At 39.2% G+C, this 23,967-nt stretch overlaps 1 protein-coding gene and 1 long non-coding RNA gene across 5 annotated transcripts in view; one reads left to right on the top strand and one right to left on the bottom strand.

The window, feature by feature from the left end:
• The window catches only part of ARHGAP6 (Rho GTPase activating protein 6), a 299,714-nt gene that overhangs the window by 44,290 nt on the left and 231,457 nt on the right, over window positions 1–23,967 (bottom strand). For 2 of the 3 annotated variants that reach the window (XM_042810524.1, XM_042810525.1), the window contains exon 2: window positions 8,999–9,158. In XM_042810524.1, the coding sequence (XP_042666458.1) occupies window positions 8,999–9,137 (139 nt within the window). In that variant the 5' untranslated portion in view covers window positions 9,138–9,158. Of the gene's footprint in view, window positions 1–8,998; window positions 9,159–20,075; window positions 20,586–23,967 lie in introns of those variants that run through there. The other variant, XM_042810526.1, reaches the window with a different exon arrangement.
• LOC122156061 lies at window positions 9,100–23,394 on the top strand. 2 transcript variants are annotated; one of them, XR_006167374.1, is made up of 4 exons: window positions 9,100–9,197; window positions 14,620–14,681; window positions 14,932–15,094; window positions 22,688–23,394. It is a non-coding gene; the product is annotated as an uncharacterized LOC122156061 (long non-coding RNA). The 2 variants fall into 2 exon arrangements; XR_006167373.1 differs by lacking the exon at window positions 14,620–14,681.

The following is a 23,967-nucleotide window of genomic DNA, read 5'->3' as shown; positions in this document are numbered from 1 at the left end:
GTATTTTCCATCGCTCTCTGTCTCCCTGTAACCTGTCCTTGGCAGTGCAGACGCATTCCCTTAGCAATGCAGGTTATTATATGGCTTCATAACGCTTGGACTACCTCCTGCTTCTCCCTTACAGGTTTCTCTCTTTAGTTCACTTTGTTTTAAATTAGCACTCCTTCATGCTTGGCAACTGGCAGCTAACTGAAAGAACTGAAAACCACCAGGCAAAAGCATAGAATCATAGAATCACTATGGTTGGAAAAGACCTCTAAGATCATCCAGTCCAACTGCCCCCTTACCACCAAGATTTCCCACTAAACGATGTCCCTCAGCACAGTATCTAAGCATTTCTTGAAATATTTGCTTTTCTTGAAATGCATGCTTTTGTGCTCTTCCTCCTCAACCCATTATACTCTTCAGTAATCTGTTTATAGTGCATCCTCTTCAGATAAAGATTTATGTAGGTAACATTATATTTACACGTGTAGTAGTCCCTTGGGCTACTGCATTACTGATTATTAAAATGAAACACAGAGGAATTATAGCATGTCAACATATGGGTTTAAATGATGTAGCCAACAAGAGTTTAAATCCTGCATTATACATCACTTCTTTACTATGTAAATCTTTACTATAATAGCAAGAATTCAGTTCTAGTGGCATACGAATGAAACTGTTTTTTCTAGAAATTATTCATAAATTGCCAGGGAACCTGCCAGGGAACACAGAACTGCTGGAATCCTCACCCAGTTCTAAAGAAAGTTGTGTTCCTACAGGGCCGAGTTTTATCAATAAAATGACAGTTTACCAGTAATTTCATGTGCTCCTGATATTTTTTTTTTAAGCATCAAACAAAAAAAGCAATACAATATACTACAAAACAATGCGTAACAGAAGGAAATCTGATATTCAGCTGGAAAGTTCATACCAGAATTCATACCAGAAGAATACACATGTTAAAGCAAAACTCTGCCAAAGTCAAGTAGAACATGAGGACTAATCAGTTGTAACGCCAGTATTCTTGATAATGTTTCAGTTAGAAGCTTCAGCAGAATCACCATACACTGATGTGGATTATTTGCAAAGTAAGGACAGTCTAGCTGAGTTTTCAGAAACAAAAGGCCAGAACTACAATACGTTCTGAAGGCACATTTGGCAGAACATCATCAAGAATACTTCTGTTACACTAGGTGTACTTGCAATGATTTAGAAAAGAAATTACGAATTAAATGAAACCAATTTTCCAAACAATGTGTTACAGAGCTTTTACATATGCATTCTGGTTCCTAAAATGGTTTTACATAGGCCATGTTTGAACTTTCCCAATATGTTAATGACTAACATTTTAAAATGAAAACGGAGTTTTTCATAGGCCATAATAATACACTGACAAAATGCCGAATGACTTCATATGTAGGTTGCTCCAAAAGTAATGCCTCCTATTTATTTCCATTTCAACTACAATTGATACAAAGAGCACAACAACACAGTATGGTAGTGCAAATTCTCAGCTACAAAACACTCTTTTCCAACATAGTCACGACCAGTAGCTATGCATTTTCGCTAGTGAAGAGCCATCGTGCTGCACTCATAACAATCTGCACCAGGACAATGACCTGCTGTCACTGTCACCACTGCTGAAATGCACCACCCACCCCTCAGTGTGCTCACATTCACTGTTTGGTCTCCAGAAACGTTCAGCAATTGTCAATGAATGTCAGTGGGTGCCATTTTTTCCACATGGAGATCAATGACATCCCTTTACTTCATCCACACTTCCATGTCAGATGCTATTGTATCAGAGTGCCCCTCTGCTGCCATCTGTAACATGGCAACAAAATATAATGGGATACTAGTGGGAAGGGTCAACCTCTACTGCCATACCATCAATATCCATCCCTGATACTGGGGGCCAGCATAATAAAATAGGAAGCTTTAATAGGAGACAGGAATTTTTTAATATCTCTGAAGTAATATCTAGACTTAATTGGACTTTACATACTTCAAATGCATGCATGCAGCAGTCTCTGGCTTTGAATTTATAATAGCTCTACCCTAAGCCCACACAAGTCAGGATCCAAATAACAACACAAGCCCATAGGATTACTCTCCCCTAATACTGAAAACCTCCTGTCAGGATTCTGTCATCATCAACTGTTTTATAACCTTGGTATATGGAAAAGTTGATCACAGTAATTCGTACTTCTGTATTCCTATAGCATTCACCATAATGCATGCCGCTTCTTGATCAAAGCACCTGTTTACCCAGAGGCTGATAAACAGAGAAATCTTTTTTCCTTGTATTGAACAATGAAGATTCGCTTTCATAATTGTTATTAGCCTGTTTCTACCTGACTGAATAAATAGGTGGAACTGTGCTCCTCATATAATAAGATATGTTATTCCTAGTATGTGATAGAAGAAAATCATGGAAATCAATTTGCTGATGGTTACATAGGTTACACTTTCATAAAATAGCTGCCTAACAACAAAGTTTCAAAAAGGAAAAGATGACTATAAAAAATTCACTTTTTGAAGATACATTACTTCTTCTGTTCTATTAGTAGAAAAATTGTGTTCTTGCAAGCTTCATATATTTCACTTTTTTTTCCCTCTCAACTGTGGCAAAAAGCCAAATCTGGAAAAATAAAACAAAACAAAAAAAACCAACAACCATAGCAAGAAGCTTCTACAAATTTCCTTCTGTGGAGAAGAAAAAAAAAAAATGCTTTTTGGCTTGCGCATCTCCCTGTCTAGAAAAGCTTCTGTCACCTTTACTTTGATAAATTCCTGCATAGCAGACTCCAAGGCTGACTGCTCCAAATGCCTCCATCCTGCAGCTGGGATTTCTCCCAGCTCAAAACGTTAAGTGAATTTTACTTTCTCTTTTCAGACTGAGAGATAGAGCTTTTTCTTGAGAGGAAAGAAAAGCTCACGTTTTATGGAAAACTGGGATTTGGGGGAAAAATAAAAATGACTAAGAAAATATAACTTCCATCCTAAGCCAGCAACATGCACAGCTTTCATCAAGTGCTCTGAGCAGGTTTGATAGAGCAAGGTTGATAAACCAGGTTGAAGACTTACTAATGTAATGTCAAAGAGCAGAACTTAGCTTGCAGTCTTGCTTGTCTTTAATTTAACCTTCATGAATACTGTTATATTGAAAGCAAATCTTACAAATGCTGCATGGACTTATGGCACCATGTTAGAGACAGTATTATATGAGAAGTATCTGCAAAGGTTAGCATGAAGAGTGGTGATAGTAAACTTCTTCACTTAAAAGGCATACTGTATACCAGCACAAAAGCACCTAATCTTGTAGCTCCACAAAGTATCAGCTACAGTTTTCTTAGATGCTTTCTCCTGGTATAACTATCTACACAGTATGTAACATGGTCAATGATTAAAAACAATGAGCAGCTTGGAGCACCTACAAAAATGCAAGTCTGGATAAAAATCAAACTCACTCTCAGCGTTAAGGAAAATGGATAATGATGAGTAAAGTAAGCAAAAAACTGAACCAAATGTCAGCTCCCTGCCAAAATAAACAAGTGGAGGACACATAACTGAATTCCCATTTTTATTCGGAGCTTAACTGAAACATATTGAGGACAAAGTGCACCAATGAACAACAAAAATTCAGAAAACCTAACTGCTTGTGTTTTGTTTCATTTCAAAGAGAGTTGCCTCAACACTCAGTCTATGATTACGTATTTCAAATTTACCTTACAGAAGGAAGTTCTACAGCAGATTAATACTTATTTCATAGGAACAGATGCACAGCAGATGCACACCTGGTGAAACTGGCTACAAATCTTACATACAAAAATGTCCAACAGTACATGTTAAAACAGCATAAGCAATAATCTTTCCTTAAATGATTGGAAATATATTTGAGTTTCTAAAGACGACATGAGATCATACGTATTACAATTATAACAAACTAAATGAACTGAAAACTAGATTTGACAAATGCTAGCTAACTACTAAAATTAAGCATCACCTTCTCTCTCTCCAGCTGACCCAGTAACTCTAAAAAGAAATTACCTCAGAAAGTAGAACACTTGCTATAATTACTGAAGCTGCTGTGTATGACTTAGGTGCTGTTAACAATAAATATTAATGTGTGTGTGTACATTCTTGTCATAGATGGCAACAATTCGGTAAAGAGTCTTCTTGGTAAAGGCAATTAATTTCTTTGATTACACTTTGTACACTTGCTAAAATAGCTGGACGGCAAGTTTATTTTCAGATCTGTAAAATGAAGAAAACTCTGTGGCTTATCTTCAGATTCTCCCTCCACAACATTTGGGAAACATTTAAATAATAAACCCAAAGATACAAAGAAAGCATATGCAGCACTTGTACTATAGCATAAATATACTTTGGAATGTGGCATGTGCTACAGCAAAAATACTACATCAACCTAGCATTACGGTTGTGACCCAAGCCAACAAAAACAAGATAATTCATCAGAGATTTATGGTCTGGCCTTCATCCAACCTACTGCATGTATTGCAATCTATTGCATCTGATCTGTTAACAATTCTGGGTGAATGTGTAACATCAAAGTTCAATTCTAGACACATCAATCTTGTATTTTGAAGATGAGACTGGAATAAAGATATTTTACCACATTATTTTGAACTTTTGGGCCTGAACTCTTGTGCTAAGTCTTCCTACAAAAAATGAAGTTTGATCCCATAGTAGTATGCAATCTGAAACATGGGTTAATACTGGGATTTGTTACTATTAATTGTAGAAAAAATGACACGTGAAAAATGAAAATATACATCTGAGATGCTTGCCTGTACAACTTCTGAACTGGTACACATGCAAAAGATCCTCTGTCAACTGTATCACATTTAAATTCTGTCCTGAAATGATTTAGAAAGATAGGACCAAAAATGCCTAATCACAAAAAGAGTGAGATTCTGTGAAGGACTATGTACAATCTAGATACTGTATATCTCTTGCTGATTCAAATTCTACTCTATCCAAGTTAGGGCAGAATTTCCAAACTTTCATAGGAAAATTCAGCATAACTTTTCCTTTCTTTCCCCTTTTTTGAAAAATAGAGAACTCTTTTTTTCTACATCAAAGCTTTTCACTACCTCTGTGCAACGTCTCATAACTGACCAATCCTACAACTTCTTTAGCACAAGAACCCTTTCTAACTCCTGAGGCCTTTTAGTATCTTCTCCTTCTCCATCTTCAACAGTCACTACAAAGGTGATATCCACTTAAGAATGGACATTAAGAATGCACGAGAGGCATCATCAACTCAGCAAGCTAATGCTGGTAGATTCATAAATCCCATACAAACTACTACAAAGATAAGAAAAACATAATCACAAATTGAGCCACTACTTCAGCTGACATTCTTACCATGGTATTTAGGGGACATTTCAGTTCAAGCATCAGAGGTGCAAGGGTTTCTTTTAAATATGACTCTGAGCAGTGTTGTGGTAGCAAGCGCTAATTGCTGGCACCTCTGCTGTATAGAAGTAAAAGCAGGATTCAACCAAAAAGATAAACCATTTATGTTTGCATATTACACTGGTATACATACACCTACCTAAGCCATACTCAGAATTAGTGGCAAGTGTTTCCTTTTTCCCTCCTGTACTCCTTGTTTCCACAATACCTCATGCCTCATTCCAAAGCTGGGAAGATGACAACACAACCTGTTGGGGACTGGTGAGAACATAAGCAGTCACAGTGTTTTCTTGAATAAAGAGAGGTGAAAACTGCAGCTGTGACTCCAGAACATCCAAATCCTATTCCGGTTAATTCAGAGAGGTTAACGTCGTACCTTAAAACTGAAACAGATGCTTGAGGAGTTAAGTTAGGGTTGGTGCCCTAACTCCTCATTTACTGTAACTGATCAGGCCCTAGCAGTGCCTACCAGTGCTCACAAATACAAACTACAAGAGGCTCTCAGGCTCAGTGAAGTAAAATATTATTATAAAAGTATTTCCTAAATACCTGTTGTGGAAACTGCTCCAAACAAACCTCATTCGATACTTTCTCTGCCCAAGAGGTACCTGGAGCTTATGAACAAAGGAGAAGGAAAGAAGTTATCCTACTCTTTCATACTCGTTTAATTTTGAAAAAAAGATATGAGACTTGAGTTACCAAGTTGTTGTTTTCTTGTGTAGACATGCTGTATAAGGTTCATTTTTCTCACTAGGGGCAGAAAAGAACACATACAAATGGAAAGTCAGAAAGACATGAGCACATGCATAAAGTGAACTGCATCGTTCTCTTTCCTTTCTTCTACTGGAAAGAGATTCTACTTCCTTGAAATAAGGAAGGCATAGGTATAGTCTAAATAGTGACTGCAAATAAGTTGCACAACAAACTTAATATTGTGCTATTTAGAACATCAGACAGCAAATTAAAAATATTCTATGGAATAACTGTGTTAGTAAAGAAACTAGTGCTGTGCTCGGAATTGATAACCCTTAAATTAACACATTAAACTAGAGACAGTACAAATGATTTGTGGTATAGTTATCGCTGGCAGATGGAGGCATGCCATGGAGCTGAGAAGGATTTTGATTCCAGAAAACGAAAGACAGGGATGAGGCAGAAAAACAAGAGAACAAAAAAACAAATTTGAAGTAGCTCTGTCATACATACAAATTCAACAAGAGTCATTGTTTTTAAATTCATTCTGATTGCTTACCGAAGTCCAACCTTACATATTTTAAATAACATGCCATTTAAACTCCTGTCAGAAGTGGTCCTCTCTATGTGACCACAGGATATTTAAGTTACAAATGTTAATAGTGTATTTTATGAAGGGTAATGGCTGCAATACAAATGAAAAGGGATTACATGCCAGGTATTACATTGCATGCATTCCTCTCCTAGTGTGCAAATGGCCAGATGGGCCCTAAAAGGCTAACTGCACTTGTTGTGACAAAGTGGCCTTCTAAGCGTGGCAGAACTGAAACATTATGAAGCTATCAGTAGTGATATGACCTGATGTCATTGCGACTGTAAACATAAGGCAGATGCTTCTGTACTCAGACTTAACCTCCATGCAAGCGTGCTTGGCACAAATACTTGTTACCCAAGAACAATGGGGTTTTACTTTCCAATTTACTTTCTACTTGTGCCAGTAGAAGTAATTTCTCAAATGCTTGCAGAAAGCAAATGCTCAGCTGGCCCTGTTCTAGAGTCATTCATTTGTAGCTTTTGAAGAACAGTCAAAGGACCTCAAAGAATCCCAACATTTAAAAACGCTTTCTGTGTTTTCTAATACCGAGATTATTCTTCTAGGCTTCTTCAGGCTTCTGAATATGTTCAGACAACATTTGCTCAATCAGAAGAGAGCTGTAGAGCACATCTTTCTAAACATGGATCTCTCCAGTCCTAGACAGCTCCCTCAGCTCTCTCAAACATACTACACTAGTTCTTCCTGTAACTTGGCCAAACACATCACCTTTTCTTTGTTTGTTATTGTTATTGTTTCTGTTTTTTGATGGGTTGATCGGTTTGCTTTGCTTTGTTTTTACAGAAAACCTTTAACGACCTTCAGCCCAGTTTTAACTTGGGATACAAATAGTTGCATCTAAGTTTTATGTTACTTGTACTACTGCATGCCTGGAGTGACTGAGCAAGTTTCACACTGTTGAAACTTGAAAATTCCCACTTGCACAGCCCTGTGATATTAGCAAATCAATTGGACGGCTACCTCTCCCCTCTTAACATACTTTTGCACTCCACACCATTCAGGAGTGATGGGATCATGAAGAGGACATTTGAATTGTCTCTGCGAAGGGTCTAGACTAAAGTATTCTACATCCAGTTCTGGCCAACATTTTTATCAGTGACCTCAATTCAGGAATGGAATGCATCCCCAGCACTAAACCTGGGGGTGCTGTTGACTTTGGAATGATGAGAAGCCTTGTGGAGGAATCTGCATACACTGGAGCAACAGGCAATCAGCACCAGCGCAAAGTTTAACGTAGTGAAGTGCTCAATTTTGCATCTGGGATAGAGAAATGCCTGACACAGGTACGGACTAGGAGATGAGTGGCTAGGGAGCAGTCCAGCAAAAAGGAATCAGGACGTGCTGGTGACAGCAGGCTCAGCATCCATCAGCAGTGCACCCTGGCAGCTAAGGGCCATACCACATTTTAAGAGGCATTAAACACAGCATGGCCAGGTGGCTATGATTCTCATAGAATCATAGAATGGCTTCGTTTGGAAAGGTCCTGAAATACCATCTAATTCTAACTCCCCAGCCACGGACAGGGTTGCCAACCACTAGATCAGGCCATCTGGAACCAATATACAGTATTTAGCACTGGTGCAGCCCCACCTTGAGTACTGTGTGTAGTTCTGCAATCCTCAATAAAAAAAAGGGTGCTAGTTTACTGGAAAGTGCACAGAGGATGACAACAAAGGTTGGTAACAAGTTTGGAAAGCATGTCCTGTCAGGAGAGGTTGAAGACACTTGGGTTGTCAAGGGGTTCTCAATTCCATTGCCCTCTAGAACTTTAGAAAAGTTGTAAGACCACTGTCTTTAGGAAAAGCTGACTATGATTCAATTTATATGATATGGAAGATACCAAAACTAGTGATTCTTGCCTTTCATCAGCGCCAACAGAGAGCGAAAAAAATCACACTTACAGGGAACGATCTATCTGACATAGACAGATATATACTTTTGGATATAAGGAAGTGCAAGAAAAATCTTTCTTTCAACTGAGTATCAGGGTTTCCCAGCATGAATAGGTCTGATTTAGGTTATCTGCTCTGTAGGTGTCTGTCCTTGACCAGGTGATCCCATTCCCGGTGGCTTATGTTGGACATAATGGACACCATTACCATTCATTTTTGTAGTTGCAATGTTTAAACAAAAAGTGAAGCAGAAGAAAAAGTCTGAGGAGCAAACAATGTACTTTTTCTCCCATTTATTACTGAGATATGAAGTCAGCGGCTTATGAAGAGGAGGCTCAGCAATCTAAACAGAGCTGGTTTATCATGCACTTACCTTTGGGGATAGTAATCTGACATCCCAGGTCATACTCCTGCTGCAGCTGATAAAAAGCCACTTCCTGCAGCCGAGCGCGCTCCAGCTCTGAGAGACTTTGAACGGGAACTGACTTCAGCCGAACGCTGCGCCCTGACATGCTGTTCCAAGTGAAATCACCCTACAGGAAATCAAATGGAAAAATATGAAGCATCATACGGTATGTGCAATTTAATAAACATAACTATCTCTTCTACTGCAAGGAGAAACAATGCATGTCCTCTTTTCTGAAAGGCCATTTTCCTGGACTTCTCTAACCTTTCAAATATCTTTGTTTTCCTAAGACTAACATTCCTTAAAAGGAGTACAGACATACAAAACAAAGTCAATTTTGCCTGAAAACATTTAAGCATGTATTGTTGCAAAAACTCTGGGATTCCAGTAATCAAAAGGAAAAAACAGGAAAAAAAAAAACAACCTTGTCTGCTTTTCCCAGCTTGGTTTCTTTGTACAGTAGTTCATCATCACTTCATTCCCTTCAATGCACATTCAGTCAGAGACCTGAATTCCTACAGGTCCATGGATAACATGCATCTTATCTCCTCCAATTTGCTAACCCCACTCCCCAAAGCTGTTCAGTGAGTAATTTTCTTTTCCAATGCATCCTACCCGCTCCTTACAAAGTGACTGTGGTTAAAGCAAGACTGACTAAAGGATAATTTGTTTTACGTTTCTGAAAAGCCATTATAACATATGCGCTACAATACAATAAAACAACATGAGATATGCTGCATCTCTGTAAGGTACCAATTATGTTCAGAAACAAAATCAAAAGCTTTATAAGTTTTATCTCCCACATACGATGACATACACAAAAAGCCATTCTTATTGCTAGTATTTAGTTCAGATAAGAGAAGTAATCATCAGTCGAACAGAAGTACGACCACACAGAAAAGCTGAAAGACTGACAACTAACTTGAAACAAGAACTTTAGAATTCATCAAAGCATAATTAGAGAACACATTTTTCTACATGGAAAAGAAGAGTTCAGCTTTGAGCAAAAAAGACTCAGAGGGAATCTGATTAATGTTTACAAGTTTCTTAAGTGGGGGAGTCAAGAAGATATGGCCAACTTCTTTTCAGTGGTCTGTGGGGACTAGACAAGGGGAAACTGCCATAAACTGGAGCATTAGGAAGTTCTGCATCAATATGTGAAGGGACTTCTTCATAGTGAGGGTGATGGAGCACTGGAACAGGCTGCCCTGTGAGGCTGTGGATTCTCCTCCTCTGGAGATACTGAAGACCCATCTGGACGCCTGCTTGTGAAGCCTGCTGTAGGAAGCCTGCTTTGAAGGGGGGCTGGGCTCAATGATCTCCAGAGGTCCCTTCCAACCTCTACAATTCTGTGATTCTGTACATAGCTATGACTGCACATGCATTCACATGTATGAGAGATAAAAACATCATAAATATGCAGCACCATCTAGCAATGTAGCTGAAAGAAACAATGCAGTGAAGGACTTTTCTTGTAAACCATGAAATGTGTCTGAGTCCCTCAAGAAGCCTTTGTTTTTGTAAAAAATTTTTGCAAGTTATAAGGCAGTTGTGACAGATGAAGCTGTCACCTTGAATTGAACAGTACTGTATCTACATGTTAAATGAATCTACTATACCCAATATTTTTTATGATATGTATATTTATATGTGTCACATATGTAAACTTTTGCACTAGCCCAGGATTTGACCACTGGAATTTGGTTTTTGCTTTTTCTTTTTTTGCTCTTCCACTGCTCCACTGCTGACTAACTAGATTTAGTGGTCTCAAACGAAGGGTTTGCAAGGTGATATAAACCAAGACTAGCTTAACTCAAGTGAAACCAAAGCAGAGAGATTCACATAAACCTGTTTTGTGAAACTGCAAGTAAATGTTTACATTTTTGAAAAAGCCGTTGTCATTTATAGTTAAAAGTGATCAAGAACAGAATCCACCATCAGACAATGTATACCAAGAAAGAATTCCTTTCCAATCATGATAATACAGAAGAAAAAAATTTACAAGTGCAGAAATATGCAACTCAATCCTTATGAACATCTCACGTACAAAATGTTCTATAGTCAAGATAGCAAAAAGAGAGAACTACAGGCTTTTGGGGTAGACATTTCTGGATTTATCTTATCTATTTCTCTTAGATGAGCAATTTCATAAACAAAAGTATCATGGATATACATTTATTATGGTAGGCATAACTGGGATGTTTTAATTTTGAAATGTGAAGGCATGAAAAATAGAAAATTGTGAACTAACAGCTTATTAAGACTAGAAAGCTTTTAGAACATATCCTGTTTCCTGTAGAGCACAAAAAACAAGGAGGAATATGGGGCTTTTAGGAACTGCCACAAGTTAAATACATACTCCTTAACTGGAATTATGCATGGACACATGAATTATTGTTATTTTTTGATGAAAATCAATGTGGACAAATCTAATTCTGGAGGTAATTGCACCCTCTGCCTCACCTCAGAGCAGCTTTGTAACAGCAGGCAGCAAGCTGTACCACTGCAATACCTCAGCTGCTGAACCAGCCACATGAGTTTAACTCGAAAAGACAACATTTACTGGCATCAATATTCTGCCTTTGAGGCCAACGAAGACTCTATGCAGAGCTCTGCTGCTTTATATGAGCAAATCAGCCAGCTCAGCACTGGCTTAGAAATCCTACTCAAGCTAATTTTACCTTATTATGGCTGCACCTCATCTCTCTCTTTAAAAATATAAAAATAAATAAAAATTAACATGTCTAAGTTTTACAACCAAGAGAAATAAGAAAGTCCCATACCAGATGAAGATTGTTCCTCTCAACCAGGATTTTCATTCTGTCAGTCTCTAAGCTCCCCAAACACCTCTGGCACTCACCAGCATGGCCCTTGTTGGCTAAAAATGGTCGGATGCATCCTCAAACTCCACGACAGATTGTTAAGCAGCAATAAAGAATTTGGAATCACTCTGCCCAGTCTCTGTGCACTACATAAGGCATTCTTCTTTTATACTTGATGTGTTTGATAAAATCTCTGCTAGGTCACATTAACATAGGGTTTTACTATGCTAATGGAACACATGAGTAATTATCTGAAATATTTTTGGAAGATCATGTGTTAGGGCCAATGGAATCTCCTAATCTGTTGAAGCAGAGGCTGAAGAAATGTTTCCTTGAAAAATTCTGTTTTATCTGGCAAATAAATATCAGTCTTCTATGAGCCAAAGTACAATATTTTATGTCTTAATCTATTCATAGGCTCTTATGCTTTGTGGGACAGAAGGTAACTTAGCAGCTTCACCTCCCTTCTAATGCAATGAGGAATTTTTACACACAGCCAGCAAATTTCTGCAACATCAACCAGGCTTGGGAGAGGTCCAGAGAAGTCAATACACCTTCGGGAAGGGGTACAAGTGCACTTACAAAATTCCCAATTCTGCAAAACTATTCTGTACTATATGGGACAACCGAAGGAGGAAAAGGGCAGGACAGACACAGAGAACATTCTCTTTTTCTCTCCCTGAGGAGGCACACTTCATTAGCCACGTTCAACTAATAGCCTGATATAGTTCTTTGCAGAAGCTTAAGAGGAACATAAGATTTTTAAGCACCAAGTCAGGGGATTTGCTTTTTGAAGTCTATGCCCTGCATATGTGTTCAGACATACATACTCAGCTTTTTCTCTGTTTAGACTGTAGGACTAATTGGAACATGATCTGCAAATGGTCCCTTCATCAGCAAGAAGAAAAATAATCAGCAGACAAGACTGTAAACAGAAATGTTGCTCTGGGATAAAGTGATCAGTGATCACCCTGATAGGCACAAACTGCTAATTGTGAGGTTGCTTTCGTAATCGACTTTTATAAAATCTTAACCAGACTAAAAGCCTTCTCCAGTTTCTTCTGCCAGCCAGTCACTTCTTTTCCCTCATATTCGCATTCTTCTCTCTGGCTTTCCCATCAACACCTAACATCTTTCCTCCTCAGAACTGAGCCGTTCACTTATCAGGCATGTGACTAAAATACCAGAGCAGATGACTCAGCAAAGGAGATGAATGATTAACTGCATCTCATGCCTTTGAAAAATCTGTCCGCTTTTCCCATAATTCTTGTCCACCATCATAAGCACTTTTTAACAAGATACAGACTGAAGTTTTACTGATATTTCTACAAATATTTTCTTTAGGGGTTGGCTGTCCAGCGGCTCTGAAATAAACCCAAGTGGTACATCTTCAGCAATACTGTGCTCTTAAATTACTCTTAGGCATCTGTAGGCTACTCTCATGTATTTTACATTGTTCCCCTCAGCCTCCAAAACAGTCTTTCAGTTGTGCTGTAGCAAAGTCTTGTTCTTCTGTACAGTGCAGAAATGGGCTGATAAACTCTGCAAGGAATTCTGAATGCAGATAACAAACACATTGACCATTACCTCTGTTGATTACTATGGAGCTTTAAGCCTTCGTGAGCAATGTGGATCATGCACAGGGTAGGCAAATAGGAATCTCTCACACATGGCAGTTTTAGATAATACAGTATTTTAATGCAAGATGCAGAAAGCAATTTTTATCTTACTGCATTGCTGTCAATGTTAATGACTTTAGTCTGTACTCATTTAGGTAAATACCATTATCAGATTAGCTGTCTACTTTTCATTACTCTTTTGCTGAAACCCATTTGAAACCACTAAGATTAAAGCCAATTATGCTTCTGTTTTTTCTCTTACCTTAGCAATACTTAACCATGTGTTTATAGTTAGATACATCTCCACTGTAAAGGAGTTCAATATTCCACACGCAAGAAGATTATATTGCAATAATATGACAAAATGTCTTAATTTTGTTTGCTTAATTACTTCCCTAAGCTTCATAAAACTGTGTGTAATTACTTCTTTATAAACCTCTCACTTAAACAGGTAATTCATTTCAACTCTCTCTAAAATAACTTCCACACTCCTCTGCCATAAAGCCTCAAATTTTGACAGTTGATATTCCCCTAGCACAATCTGGATGTCTGTACACATCATCTCTCTCTTCCTCACTTCTCTCCAGTCGATGTTGATAGGAAGCTGCTTCAATCCGACAGCCTTTCATTGCAACTTCTTCATCTAAAGCCAGAGTACAAAGCAGAACGCCCGGCAGGGCATGAAGGGAAAGGAGGAATAAACTATAGAAAGTATCCAGCATTACATGCAGTTAAGGACAAATGCCTAATCTTTTATTAAGGCCACCTTTGGATTAATCAGGAGTTGGAAAACATCTGGATGATATGGGTGTGCAATGACCTCATTCTTTCTGCCATCCCGTCTCCAGATGATTTTCCAAAGGCAGGTAGTGTATTTCTTTCCAGATCCCATCACAAATTAATGCAACCTAGACTGCTACAGTTTCTCCAAACACAGCAAGTATCAGAACAGCTGTCTCCAAGGGATTGCTGGTATGAGAAAAGGAGACATGCCTTTCCAAAATGGCATCTCTAGATACATAAGTATGAAGAAGCACAAGACTTACTGCATGACTTTGAGGCATTCAAAGGCAGACATACAAAATATAGAGCCCCCAACAATTAATCTTCATTAAGAAAGTCTGACTTCATTAACGTCTTTATCTAGGTTGACATCCTGCTCCCTTTGACATCAGTGGAAAAATTATTAATGTCTCCACTAGGAAGAGAGTAAGTACAGCCTGATGATCTTGTGTATCACTTTGGAGTATTGCATGAAAGCTAGCTTATCTCAAGCTCTATTATACTTTCGCATGCTAAATAATGCATGTGCAGAAAACTCTATTAGTTTTGGCAAAAGATCACACTTCACTAAGCAGCACTGTAGGTATCAAAGCTATTTAATGGCAATTAATATAACCACGACATTGCTAAGGAGAGGCACTTCCTCATTCTGAGCTGTATCCTGCCTTGTTTCCAGGGTTGTGGACCGTCAACTGGAAAACAAGACACTTGGGATCGGTGCTTTGTACAGCAAGCAGCCCCTAGGATGCTGGCAGACTGGTATTCCTCACAGGGCAGGCAGAATGCACAGCACCAGCAGAAATATTTAATGTAATGAGACAGCACGGGCCTGTGCCCAGGTAAGGAAACATGGTTCAGAATTCCACAACAGTAATTTCCATTTATCAGGGAGTAAAAAAAAAAAAAAAAAAAAAAAGCCCATCTAACTTTAGTCTAAGGATAAACAGGGAGCGGAAGAACAAGTGTGTTTCCACAGCAGTATTAAAATTGTTAAAATAAAGGGCAAAATATTTCCTGTTCCTCTAGGATCAACCTCTCCAAGTTTTCCAAATGCCTCAGGAACTGTTTCATGTTTAGAATAGTTAATAGCATTCTCTTAAAAAAAAAAAACTTGTATAATGGAGATGCATTTCATTTCTCTTCTGACATTAATATATGTGACTGAAGTAAAACAGGGATTGCCTAGCAAAATATTCATTCCTAACACATCCTCTGTACCAAACTTTTCATCTATGCAGAACACCAATCTCCAATAAAATGCATCAAAAAAATCAACATGATCAGATTTTCAGGATGCCTTGCTTCACCGGACATCAATATCTTGAGGCATTCAAGGCCAGGCTGGTCTAGTGGTTGGTGACCCTGCATATAGTAGAGGGGTTGAAATTAGATGATCATTGTGGTCCTTTTCAACCCAGGCCATTCTATGATTCTACGATTCAGAAGCATTACAATTAGAGCCAAAAGAGTCTGAGTACTTTTGAAAAGTTGCCAAAACAGAGACAACAGCATCTTAAAAAACTCTAAATGTAGGTGAAGTTCTACTGGAATTTGTGTGAACATATTTCTGTGTGTTTTTGTCAATAAAAGAGAAGTTAGCCACCCTGTGCTTTGCTGTTGGTTGCAAGTTGTTGCATGTGTACATTAACAAGCTGCAGTAACAAGCTGTAGCAACTATACAGCTTGAGACCAAAGTAATTGTCTATACACTGTGTTTTCAGCAGCCTCACCACAAGAGATTTGGGATAGCCTGTGCTGATTAAGATAATAAAATTCATTCCTTTCATCGGTTCCCATACTGTTTTTTTGACAGGTTGCTGCTATTTATTTCTCAAGTGTAAAAACAGTCTCCTGCTTGACCAGAAATAATGTGAACTGTGCAAGCTAATGGCAGCTGACCCCAAATCAGATACAATAGCTTGAATATTATTTTTAGTGGCAAAGTTGCCTTAAATAGACCTTGTTCCAGGCTCCGCTACCAACACAAACATGTTCCTGCTCAGTATTCACTCGCATACAAAGCAAAACAAGAAGTCATGTGCTGTGTCCATGTTTACCTCTGTCTCAAATCAATAAGTAGATGGGATCAGTCTGGAGGACAATCTTGGCTCAATTCTGAAGACCTGGGAGCCAGAGGACATGCTGCACACCAATGCACTGCAGAACTTCCATTCATACATAGTCATAGAAACGTACAAGGAATCATTTAGATTGGAAAAGGTCTCCAAGATCAAGTCAACCATCAGCCAGACCTACCAAATCCCACGGCGAAAACATATGTAGTGTCACATTCACATTTCTTGAATACTTCTAGAGATAGGACTCCACCACTGCTCTGGGGAACCCATTCCAATGCTTGGCCGGCGTTCTGCTAAGCTGTTGCTAAAAATATGAAATACTGCTCTTTCTCCTAATCGTAATGAAGCTGATGTTAAGCATATGAAAACATAAGGCCTAAACTATATGGGAAATACATTTAAACAACCTAGACTAAGCAAATGTAAGCGTAAGTCCTATTTGTAGCTTTATTCATCCTGAAGCAGTACAACAACGCTCCTGTGAAGCAATAAGGAATACAGGACCTTCTGTAGTTTCTGACAGGAAACAACAACTACCTGAAGGGAGGATGTGGTGAGGTGGAGATAGGCCTCTTCTCCCGTGTGATTAGTGATAGGACTAGAGGAAATGGTTTCAAGTTGTGCCAGGGGAGATTGAGTTTGGATGTTAGGAAATATTTCTTCACTGAGGGAGTGTTCAGGCACTGGAATGGGCTGCCCAGGAAGGGGGTGGAGTCACTGTCCCTGGAGGTGTTCAAGGACCGTTTAGATGCTGTAGTGAGGGACATGGTTTAGTGGAAGATAAAAGTGGTTCGTAGGTGGCTGGACTGGATGATCTTAGAGGTTTTTTCCAACCTTGATGATTCTTGCTGGGACTGCAACTAGTACAGCACATAAGTTAGCAATTTCTGGATTCAGTAACAACGATTAATTTGACTGCGGTAAATGCTTTTAACAGACTATAAGTGGCATCTATTTCTATTATACTCAGTAAAAAAGAAAAAAGAAATAACCCTAGCTGAAAATTTAAAGAAATGCATGAGAAAGCACAAGTTATCATTTCCAAATGATTCAAAAAACCATACCAAGTATCGTATACAAGATTTATAAATATACAAATATTTTAGTTTTCCTTCTGGATTTTGAGCTTTTAAGATACATTATCTGACTCAAGCATACAGCCAGAATCTCATTAAGAAGAAAAATAATTAATTTCAAGACTCCAAGTACTGGGATTTGACTAACAACAGCAAAGCCTTTAATTAAATACAAAACCCCATTTGCATTGTTTCAAGTGGTCCAAATTACTATTTTCTATAAACTCTGACATTACTTACAAAAAGTATTATTTCTTGGTCTAAAGAAAATGAAATTTGTTGCACGCAGAACAGCTACCCAAATTACCTACATACCAGCTCTGGTTGGAAACCCATACTACCACTGAAAGGAGAGGTGTGGAGGTTGACATAAGCCGATGGGAACAAAATGCAAGCCATCTCCAAATATTTGCCTTGAGAAGCACAAGAGTGAGAGCACTCGGTTATTAAGCTACAACAGAGAGGTATCAGGAACAAAGGCTTTACCAACTGGATTAGAGTACAAGCTGGACCCTGGCTTCACCCTTACCCCATTCCTCATCAGGAAGCTGCTGAGTGCTCAGCATCCACTCCCATTTCCATAAGTACCCATGATAGAGGCTGCTGTGTCCCTCTAGAGTGATTTGCTAAGCACAGCGAGTGAACAGATGGCTCTCAAAGTTGTCATGGGAATACCCAGCAGGACCTGCCCTCAACACGCATTGCTGCTCACAGAGAAAATGTTATTTCACTGAAGTCCGTCTCCATGTGCAAGCGAACTACCCACTTCCAGTTCAAAAATGGATCAGGTTATTTAGGTTATTATGGCACAACTAGCTACTGCGCCGGCTTCCAATCCATGCTGAAATAGAAGAGTTGTATGATCCCTCCTCTTAAATAATTTTTCTTTGAGTCATGAGTTTTGAGTTTGTGTTATTAACACCACTTCAGGTGCTAGTGACGCAGTATGTGTATGTCTTCATGGCAATGATAGGCACATTTCAAACATGTAGAAAGTAAGATGGGGTGGCTTTGCTCATTTGCTTTATAATCACTCTACACTATCACAATGTTTACACATGCCAACCCTACCCTGTCCTACATACCCACACTGGGCACCCTGGCAGAGATCTGCACCAGCAAGTCAGCTGAGATGCTCTGGCAACCTATACCTGTTTAATTGGCATTGCATTTGGTTGTTCGGTTGTTTTTAATAGATGAGATATCAAATTCCCACCCTGACCGACAGCTGTTCTGGTGTTCCTATTGCCCTCTTAAAGACTCTGCACAGACAATTCTCTAAGGAAAAACTCAGGAAGAACAGAAAATTCAGAAAGTCTAATAATTAGGAAAGTATTGTGAGTACAAAGAGTTGGATTTGTGTTCACTAGCACTGTCATTGATTTTAATTAGTGTCATTACTTTTCCTCTGTTTTCTGTGTATTGAAACAGTGCATGTGCTCTTCCTGCAATGCACAGCCAAGGTCACTACCTCAGCTTTTCAAGAAGCACTGCTGCATCATTTCTTACAAAAAAAGCACCACAGCTGCACGTATGCATCTGCTTGATGTGCTAATAAATTAAATATCATACAGGAGTCTGAAATGTTGAACTGGAACTATACAAACTACTCTGAGTGAAGATATAGCTACAAATCAGATTGATGGATCAGTGTATATACCTGGAAAAACAACTGAAAAGCACATAGATGCTTTAATATCTACGGAAGTGGAGGCTTGTTAAAAATACGGACTTGCAAAGCAAGAAATGTAAAATGGATCCACACAGATAAAGCCACGGTGGTGCAACATCAATTCTCAGAAAGGTGCATTTTGTAAACTGCCCCTCTGGCCTGAGGTACCCCAAGTTCATAACGTGTGCCTGCCAAAGACTCTGCAATTTCTGTCTTTGTTTTTAGGCAGCACATTTATTTTGGACACAGAGAGGGAAAAATAGCCCATAAAGTTCCCACTGTTATGAAAAACAGAAACAATTGCTAGAGTTACAAGCTCCTCACGGACTGAGCCAGAAGATGAACAGCTCTTATTCTCCACTCAGTTAAGCACAGCTACCAAAACTTAGAAATCCAGCAACACCACAGTCAAGTCCATAAAACCTGATGCTTACAGAAACTGTTATTTGTCAAACTGAACCTAGCTGTAACTGAACAGCAGCTGTAACTGTCAACCCATTAGTTTTTGAGAAGCCTTTCTCCCCAGTATGTTTTCTTGCAGCTGCCTGGGTTACAGCCTTCGCAGAGGCAGAATATGGAGCACAATAAACATAGCAAGCATCATGGACTTCAAAGCAAGGCAGCACTTGATGAAAACAGTCAAATACAAATCTGCCTAATTATGCAGTTTGTTTTGAAGAGTAATGTCACTCCTCCTTCCATGGTTTCATTCCTCTCAGTCTAACTATGAAAACACGCAAGGTAATGAAATTAGTCTCCAACAGTGTCTGAGGGTTCTCCAAGTGCTGATGTAGCTCCAGAGCCTGGCAAATGGCAGGCAATGCCAGTCTTTTCCTCAGAGGCAAAGCTGTCCTATTTTCTTCAAACTAAACTAAAGCACAAAATAAATGAATAAATAAATAAACAGAAATTGCTATGAATATCACATTCAGCAGATGTTCTCTATTCCACTTACCTCTACCACATCATATTTAAAATTATTCAGTTTTCTTACCCATTAACTAAGTTCTCTTCTGTCTTCAGCGTCCTTCAGTACTTGATCAAACCAGATCTGAATTACGAGGTTGACTCCAACTATGACTTTTTGCAAAATAAGCTTAAGGTAAAAACAATGTAGTTGTCCCGAAACTGTGCACTGAGTGTCCAAGAAAGAACCCAGCTGAAGCAGCTATGACTCCTCGAATACCTTTGTTCACCAGAGGCTCATACAGCCATGAATCTTAGGGGGAAAACTGGATCTCAGTTTTCTCTGTGTGGAAGAAAGCTGGGAGTCCAGCACAGCTGAGAGCTGTGTCACACAGCGCCTGTGCATCAGAGGCAGGAAAGCTGCAACTGACTTCCCCACTTCTTATTTCAGAGAAAACATTTTGAGCAAGTATGAGGAGTGGTTAGGAAGGGGCACGTCTCCCCTCAAAAATCCCTCTTCCACATGGCTGTACAAACTCAAAACTGATTATAACTGCGCAAGCTTTCCCTATTAGGAATAGCTGAAAGAATGCTGGAAGCAGCTGCTGCTATTCCTTGGAGCACAGCGAACTGCACTTGGTGTTTTCTGCCTGACCTTCTCATGCAGCCAGTTTGCAGCTTTTTTAAACACCTTTAAAAACTTTCTGCTCAACCGAGCAAACCGGCTATATTTATAACACCATGTTGACAAGAGCGATGCAGAGGCTATTTTACACAATTTGCAAGGAAAAAAAAAAACCTTGATGAAGGCACTGCTTCATAAATAATGCCTGTCACGTTCACAGTCCGCATATACAACGCTGTCATCTACAGTGCGTGGGCTGGAAGCGTAGGCAATTTATGAAAAACAAACACTGAATCACCAATGACTTCAACTGCAGTTCCGCACTACCTGGCTTTTCACCAAATAAGCATGCAGAGTGACAGAACTGTTTCTCAGTCCATACAGCTTGGGACTCCATCGGACTGCTCACTGAAGAGAAGCCACAGGTGATGGGGAGGAAGAGCATGTGATGTTTTCCCCATCAATCTACCCACATGCTTTGTTTACTGCTACATCTGGGTGGGCTGAGCAGCCATGATCTGCCCAAGTGAGGGAGCCAGCACCTAGGAGTATGTGCTGGACATATCTGGCAGCCACCAGTACTGCCTGCAACCACCACATGCGCGCATCACACATCTCTAATATCAAAGCCTTACCCAAAGCCCACAGAAGTCAAAGCACACACCTCAGCACTTTCAGTGCCTCTTAGTTTAGACATCCTCAAACCACGTAGTTCCTCAGCTTCATTTCCAGTCTTTCTATTCTACCTGTGGCAGAGTGGTGCTAAGCACAGACAGGGAGTCACCACGGAGCAAGGCACCATATAAGACTTCCAAAGAAAAGCTGTCTACTGAATAATCTTCTCAAGCACTGTCATGGTTGTGCTTACATCTTAACACAAACCAAGGACACTGAAGCTGAATTTATCTCTCCTCTTCAAAATGCTGTAGCCAGAGATCAGCCTCCTGCTGGTCATCTCAAAATTATGCTGTACATTTGTGCCACTTGACATATTTCTTCAAAACCAAATTTCTTCAGCCCTTATGTCCTGTGTTATTATTCTTTGAATTTCCCCTAGCAAAAAGAAAAATTGTTATTTGCATAACTAGAAATGGAGATATACTCATTCGGAAACTCACTCAAGCGAAGAAGGCAGGAACTGCCACTTTCATGCTCTGCAAATAAGCAATCTAAAAACCCCCAACATTTTCTGATGGTCTGCAGAAAGACAAAGTGGGAGTGAAGAATCCAGTTAGGTCGCCCCCCTTGTATTTATGACACTCCAGACAAGGTTATGTTCCTTTAACTCCGTTGAAATACCTATTGGTTAATATTAATTGCAACAATGCATGGACAGCAAGGGCTTCCTGCTCAGAAATAGAGGAGTCCAATGATATATGTTGAATTGTGCTGTAAATCAGGCTTCTTCAGATTATTCAGTCACTAATAATGTTCTTTCTTTCATGTTGTTTCCTTTTTGGCACACAGATTACACCATTTTTTACATCATCAATACATTTGCATTAGCTACCAGAGTACCTGGGCGATTTTTTTTTTTTCATTTCAAAATACTCCTTTCAATAATATACAGCTTTCTATTTAAAAAAATTAAAAAAAAATTGCTACTCAGGATGAAATATAATGTTATAAATACAGAATGTTCACAGTATATGGAGAGGATATATATAATATAACTGGTCATCAAAAATTGAAGAAAATAAAGTTATTTTGTTTACTTTGGATGAACTTCTTCATCAAATTAATTTCTTCTCAAAAATATTCATCTTAAAACTTAAAACTGACCCGTGGTAAACTACCATTGAGAAATCAATCAACTGATTCTGATACTGTAAATTCAACATTCACAGATAGGCTGTAAGTAACTTTTAATGCGCTCCTTAATTATGCAAAATTCCAAGGAACCTACACCCCTCTGGGGTAAGCTTAGGAGAACTAAATTAGCAGGCAGCCGAGAATTCCTTGGCTGATCTCTTGTTACACAGTGACCAATGCTGGCCACTAACATCTCATGGGACCTTCAAAAATAGCTTCAGAAATATAATTGACCAACTTTTTTTTTTTTTTTTTTTTTTAAGTGGAAAATAAGGCTTCTGTCTTAAGAAAACAGTCACGAAGAATATGTTTTCTGTGGAAAAGCTGATGGCTTGGTGAAGAAGTTCAAAGAAGTCTGCAGCTAAGGAAGATGTTTTCACTCAAAAACCCGCTGGTGTTTCTCAAGGGAGCTGCAATTCCAGTGCTTTGCATGCTCTGCTACCTTTCCCGCCCTGAGCAGGGTTCTCATGACAGACCCCTTTCCTCAACTCAGATGACAGCACTGTACTGCCAGAGATGAATGATGAATGTCCCTTACAGCTCATCACATAATACCTGGGATATCAATAACATGCAGTATAGCATCCAGGAGACTCGACAGCGCTATTTTAAACAAAAATGCTCTCTATCTTTGTATTTTCAAAGCAATCAAAAAATGCTTTGCCAGTCTTTCTTGGATTCCTTTGAGCCCCAAAAGTAAACTGGGCATTCACAGCCAAGCAGGTGAGATGCACTAAGCTCTGGTGACACGCTTCATTCAAAAAGAAAAGTAAGTACCAGAAGTACAACAACCTAACTTAGCTTTATGCTTGATGTGTTCCTAAGATCTGTGAAAACACAGCAGTAACAAGGCGCATATGCAAACAAGGCACTTATAATTATATCTGAACCGTCTGGTCCGGCAGCCACAAAGCAGCCCATATGCTCCAGAGACTGTCTGCATGTATCCCACAGGCTCTAAAATGCAAAAAGCGAGACAAATCAATTAACACATTAACTCATTTGTTGTGGTTTTTTTTTTTTTTATCTCATGCTTTTAAGTGCCATTACAGGAACTGATGTCTCCAAAAGAGATAACATGAGTGCTCTGACAAGTCATATTAGAATCTAATAAAAACCCACATCGTGAGATAAATTAAGAGAGAACTTGAAGCAGCGTCTCTGTTTCTAGAAAAAGCAAGCATTGTGAAGAGCTGCAGGGACCCTGGTAAACTGATGGAGAGGGGGAAGAGGAGCACTCCTGACCTCAAAGGAACTGAAGTGGGGTTTGGTCACACATCTCCAAGCAACACATGAGGAACGCACTCCCTTTTATGTCTGTTTCAGACTTCTGAAGCTGGTCAAACATACTCTGAGTATGAAAAACTCACTGCACAACTCTGCTTTTATATAAGCTGTATAACGTCTTTTCCCTCGATAGAGGTCTAACAACCCGCATGCTGTGAGCAGCAGCGGTTGGGCAGAGGGGCAGTTGCAGGCTGCTTGTGGTTGAATCACAAGGGAAACTCCCTTCTTTGGGCATGTTTACATCTCCCGTTGGCAA

The sequence above is a fragment of the Centrocercus urophasianus genome, unplaced genomic scaffold (assembly GCF_019232065.1).
Source record: "Centrocercus urophasianus isolate 14NV4802_14NV808 unplaced genomic scaffold, USGS_Curo_1.0 seq_12, whole genome shotgun sequence".
Classification (NCBI taxonomy): Eukaryota; Metazoa; Chordata; class Aves; order Galliformes; family Phasianidae; genus Centrocercus; species Centrocercus urophasianus.
Note: the sequence above shows the minus strand (reverse complement) of the source record. Positions and strands in the feature narration are given on the sequence as shown.